At 42.0% G+C, this 6,000-nt stretch overlaps 1 protein-coding gene across 1 annotated transcript in view; it reads right to left on the bottom strand.

The window, feature by feature from the left end:
• Positions 1-6,000, bottom strand: part of LOC105565266 (protocadherin-15) — a 165,379-nt gene that overhangs the window by 37,211 nt on the left and 122,168 nt on the right. Inside the window, exon 5 of the mRNA XM_012018307.1 lies at positions 5,175-5,297. Within this exon, the coding sequence (XP_011873697.1) occupies positions 5,175-5,297 (123 nt within the window). The remainder of the gene's footprint in view (positions 1-5,174; positions 5,298-6,000) is intronic.

The raw sequence follows: 6,000 nt of genomic DNA, 5'->3' as shown, positions 1-6,000 counted from the left end.
CAAGGGGAGGGCCAACATATGTTCTCTCCGATTTTAATGAGCTTGATATATGTTGCAATACTACACCTCCCTTAATAATAGGTAAAACCATTCGACCATACGCTCAAGCATTCGCGAGAAAAATTTATTTAAAATTGTCCACATGCGTATGTACCGAGTCGCTCACAAAATATCTCGCGAATGCTTGAGCGTATGGTCGAATGGTTTTACCTATAATATTATTAAGGGAGGTGTAGTATTGCAACATATATCAAGCTCATTAAAATCGGAGAGTTGGCCCTCCCCTTGTTAGTTGGAAGTGCCATGTCTCACTTTGACGTGTATATTTTGATGGTTATGGAGAACAATGAAGCACCAAACCACAAATAACAACAAAATAGAGAGATTTTTGTTACCAAACTTCAAGAATAGCTACAATAATTGGTTTTTATACATTATTGATGTTTATCAATGTTTAGAATATTTAATACGGGCGTTGTGGCCGTATTACCCGCCTGGCTATAATGCCTGCCTTTACCCTATCACGGAGAGAATTTAGAGAATTTAGTGTATGTTGTTCCACGATTACATGATTTTCAAGATAAATTTTAAAGGCGGTATCTTACTAGGTTCAAATTTGTCGGCGTATGTTTGAGCTCTCTATGATTAATTCGGAAAATCGAAGCAGTACTTTCAAGTGCACTCGAATCTTCCATAAGTTTCCTGTACTACGAAAAAACAAAAGTAATATCGAACTTCCAAATAACCTCGAACCTGGATCAAACATATTCGAATCTTTTATGAATACTTTGCTCAAAATTCTATTTTCTTCGAATCGTTTGTAGAAAGGAAACGATTTAAGACGAAATAAAATTATATAAATCGCAAATCTAATTTTACTTCGCTTTGATATTTAAGGGAGAATTCTCTCCGTGTAGGTTTTAGGGTAGAAACCGCCGCGACGTGAAACGGTTATCCATAAAATGGAGCTCCGTACATTACGTAATAAACGTAACGATAAAACCGAGTTTCTCTCCATTACGCGATTTTAGAAAACGATCCAGCACCTTTAACTTCAACCGCGGCGAGTGTGACATAGAAACAACGACAGCGAGCGGCATATATTCATATGGCGCTCGAGAAATAGAGTGGAGAATTCATTAGCGTGTCCCCAGAATACAAAAATGAGCCAACCCGTAATGACGTTCCCACGGAAGCAGTTCAAGCATAATAATCCCGGTCGTTAGCCACGGCTACGATGGCGAGGAAGTCGTCGGCCCTCGTTTACTTAGCAACGCGGCTAATTTCCACGAGCTTTTCGACGGCGCCAGACGAGGGGAGGTGAAAAAGCGGAGGTGGACCGTTTCCGACACTCGCAATCATTTCGCTATCCCGTGGGCGATTATCACCGCTTGTTCTCGCGTGTTCTCGCGACAGTGCGCCGGTTGCCGCGTGCTCTCTCACCGTGGATTAATTAGCTCAAGCGCGAGCCGGCGATCTCGATCTCGGGATCTTCCTCGCGAGGAACTCCCGCGATTCCGCAATTATGCACGGCGGGTGGGGCAAAGGTTGCTCTCTCGCCGAGCGTATATTTCGCCAGTTTCCACGATAAGAACTGATACAAAGGCTCCGTTAATTAGACGACAATCTGGAGCCAGTCAAAGTTATCTTTGCGGAATCGTCTCGGTGCAATCTGAATTCTATACGTGCCGCTGAAAAATTTGTGTTTTCTCGTTAAAATCTTCGTGTTAAACATTTAACGTATGTTAATCTAACGGTTGAGGTTTGTCCTTTATAACTGGACTGACTGCGCTAGTTCAGAGTTTGTCTTTCTCTTTTCATGTGGAAGAAGAAAGATAAAATCTGAACACGAGGAAGTTCTTTAAAAAATGGACCAAACTGGCATAAAAGTGAACGTTTCGACCTCTTTATCGGGTCCTCTTCAAGTATAGTCTGGAAACAAATTTCAAAGGCACAAACAGCAATACAAAGAAAGAAACTTTTAGTACATAATTACAAAGAAGAAAAAGTCTGAACTATTGTAGCCAGTTTAGCTATAAAAGAACAGCTCAGTTGCTGTTGTGCTGGTTAAGCTCAAGTGTTAAATCGTTAAAACAACTGAAGAAAGTGTAGAAATAATACAATGTACATCTGTTTTTAATTTTACACAACAGGTACATTCCGTATTGTTAGTGACAGGAGTTAGTTTATTTGCTAAAATTTCTAGGAAAAAAGTGGATTCGTTCTACAATACAAAAATTTGAATTATCATATCTGTACACTGCAAAACATATCCGTTTTAGATATAAAGGACAATTATATTTCCGTTATATTTTATAACGGATATTCAATATTAAAACGGATTTCTCATATGTCCGTTTGATTTAGGCACTGGTGGAATTCTTAATATGACACTTTATTGATTATATAAAATCCTTTATATAAGTAGGACCGTAATGGTTATACTGTTAAGACAGACATTATAACGGATATTGTAAAGGATTTGGTCATATATATTTAAAGCGGACAAGAGTTACCATAGCAACTGATTTTATTTTGTCAATCAATCTGTTAGAGTATCTCAGTCGCTTAAGTTACTCGGCGGTTTTCATCTCGATTACACAGTTTAATATTAAGCTTAATATTTTTGTCGCTAATTGTTGCGGAGCAATATGGGAGTGGATCGACGCGGTAACTATCGCGGTAAATGTACCGCATGTGACTGCGATGAATTCGAGTTACCTCCCGCGGATGACACATACATGTGTTTCTTTTGCGAGCATCATTCGCCTTTACAATTACACATTTCCCTTCCCAATGAGAAATGATTCGTCGATCGACGTCGAAATGATGTCGAATCGACGTCAATTCGACAGTGTCGATGTCGATTCGACGTCGTTTCGACGTCGATCGACGAATCATTTCTCACTGGGTTCTATTTATACAGGACATTATTATTAGGACAATGTCCTGTATACGCAATTCCGCTTTAATTTCACGTTTACTTAAAGTGGAAAAAAGTCACTTCTTTCCGTTATAATTTCGCGGAATTTAGAGTGGACATGTTTTGCAGTGTAAAACGTAAAAGCAACTTTCTTTAGTTAATTTTACCGTAAAAATTACGTTACTTTTGCGCATAATTTATTTCAAATTACTCTGAGGTTTCCGTTTATTTCGCGTTAAGATATTAATATAGCATGCGTGTGACATAACGACTGACCTTTTTCGCAAGGTCGTATCTTGATTTTACACAATGTAGGACCGGAATGAGCGTTTAAACGGAAACTGTGTAAAATCGAGATACGACCGTGCGAAAGAGACCGGTCGATATTTTATTTAACCAAATGCAAAGAAGGTCGGGACGGGGGGGGAACCAAAGGACTACATGAAGATTGAATTTTCGAAATACTTGGCACGATTCATTTCTCTCGCATTCAATTTATCCTTTCAGATCTGTTCGACGTGCGAAACGCTCGGTACCAACGCGCACGTCACTCTCACAATCGGTATAACGGGTTACGGATGCGAAAGAGGGAAAAGATCGTCGCGGCTGCGTTCGACTATCGGCGATGGCCGACGTTCCCGTCGCGCCGCGTTGCGAATAGTTCTCGTCCACTTAGCGACGTGACGAATCTACTTTCTTCGAGGACGCGCGCTGACGCGACGATAGAGCGGCATAATGGAGCGTCCCCGCGCGCTCGCGTCGACGACTCGCATCCGACACACTTTTCATTTCCGTAAAAATCCCGTCGCGTCACGCGGAAAACGTCCGGCTCGACGAAAGTCGCGGAGGAATCGACGACCGCATTCGCGACGCGTCGGAGGAAACGACGCGCGCGATTCTATAAGTTGTCATCGCGAGCGCTTATTATTTCTCGACGCAATTCTATAGTGTTCCAATAGCGAGACGCTTTTTTCCCTCCCCCCCCCCTCCCATCCCCCTGCACAGTTCTACTCAATTAACGCTCATCTCGCCGGAATATAATTATCGAACTTTCGCACGGCGTTAACCGCAGCCTCTTATCCGTCCATCATATTTAGACGCATAATTATACAACACGCATCCCATTACAAGTATAAATTTCCAGCTGCGCGTGCATACCGTACAACGTATAGCGCGACTCATTATATGTATAAATTTACTCCGGCGCGGCGCGTACCGTGAATTACCGCGTTATGCCCGCATTTTCACGCTCGGTGTTCTATTATTTCCTCGGTGCAGAATGCATTCCTCGGCCGCCCCAATCTCGCAGCACCGTCCGTTTCATTACAGGCGCGAGGTACGCTCTGTCGACAGAAGAGCTATCGCTGTTGAAGCTAATCACGCGACTCGGGAGATGACCGAGCGGTACTTCACGGTCGCACAGTGTATATTCCATTACGAGCATGGAAGTAAAGATCCCTCGCGGGACGAAGGTTTATTTGAATTACAATTTACGCCAATTTAACCATTCTAGACGGTTTTACAATTACACCAAAGATGGTTCGAATCAGTAATGCCAGAAATAAGACGCGGCCTGGTCGGACGCGAAATGGATGGGATACTCGCGCGAAGAAGAGAGCCCGACGTCTGCGTGCGAGCAGCGCGACGCTGCACCCACTGAAAAAATTTCCGGATCCAATGCCGTTACACTTCAATGTGTCATAAAATAGGATTGATATAGCGCCAATCGTATTTACAGAGAAAGGAATACCTTTAATCTTAAATGAAAAATTCTAAAATCTAGAATAAAATGATAGTATGCATCGCCTTTTGTCGAATATCGTATCAACTTCGTGCGTTGTAAGATGGAGGGAAAATTTATTCTAAACGCAAGAATATAAACTTACGTTTATATAAGTTACTCTTGTCTCAATACTGTAAGTCAATCTTTTTTTCATTCGATAGAGGAGAATAAGAATTATTGATTTTACTTCGATATTGTCTTATTTTTATACTAAATGAGGTTGCGAGAAATATAAATGCGTCAAGAATACTTTTTGTCTGAGCAACAGAAATCCTTTCTGAGAGTGTGTCAACCCGTCCGACGGGGCCGCGTCTGATTTCTGGCGTCACTGGTCCGAATGCGATCGAGTGTTTGTTAATTTTGTGAATTTATGGTATTAAACGTCCGTGACGACGAACAGGACAAGATTACGCCTCAATTTCTGCGTGCGGCTCGTCGTTTTCTTTTTCTTTTAATTCAAATTCTCACCTCCGGCACAGTGGTCTCGTACGGCGTGTCGGTGAACTTCGGCGCGTTGTCGTTGATGTCGGACACTCTCACGATCACCGGAATCGTCCGCTTCTTGTTAGTCAACTTCACCGTGCAGCTTAACTGAAAAAACGAACGAACATTCATATTGAAGGGTAAACGCAACAGTTCGACCACGTCCCTGTAACAATAAATGCCGCTTGGCCTTCACTAAAAGAAATTTGATAAAAAGGATTTCATCGAATTAAAGGCTGGAAGAATTTAGAGAATATTAATAAACTAAAAACGACCGCTACGACGAGATAAGATTATACTACGCTAGACTCTCGCAAGTCAGAAGTTAAGTAATCTTTATTGAACATCTATATTTAATCGAGAGCGTAGAGCGTAAGAAACTATTTCTGGAACGACTGGCATCCTTTGATCGAACCAAGTAATAATTAATTACTTCCCCCCCCCCTCTCTCTCTCTCTCTCTCTCTCTCTCTCTCTCTCTCTCTTTCCCAGATCAATCTATTTCGATCCATTTTACCATTCGCGTGAATTTCTATAAATTAATCGAAGTGCACTCAACATTTCTGTTTCGGTCCAAGTTATCTGTCTGCATTTCTCGGTCTTATTAAATCTTATCCGCTCGTTTGATCAGCACGAAGTCTTGAAGTGTTCGATGCGGAGTACTCCAGACCTTTCACATTCCTCGTACGATAGTGTCATAAGGCACAATGTGCATGCACAGTTTCGCGGATGCCGAACGAGCCGGCGTAGAGAATGGCGTCTTCAAATCGCGAGCGCGATAATCGGCGAGCAAATTAATTACATATAGTTTG

The sequence above is a fragment of the Vollenhovia emeryi genome, unplaced genomic scaffold, assembly GCF_000949405.1.
Source record: "Vollenhovia emeryi isolate VEMERY1.0 unplaced genomic scaffold, V.emery_V1.0 DF939154.1, whole genome shotgun sequence".
NCBI classification, from domain to species: domain Eukaryota; kingdom Metazoa; phylum Arthropoda; class Insecta; order Hymenoptera; family Formicidae; genus Vollenhovia; species Vollenhovia emeryi.
Note: the sequence above shows the minus strand (reverse complement) of the source record. Positions and strands in the feature narration are given on the sequence as shown.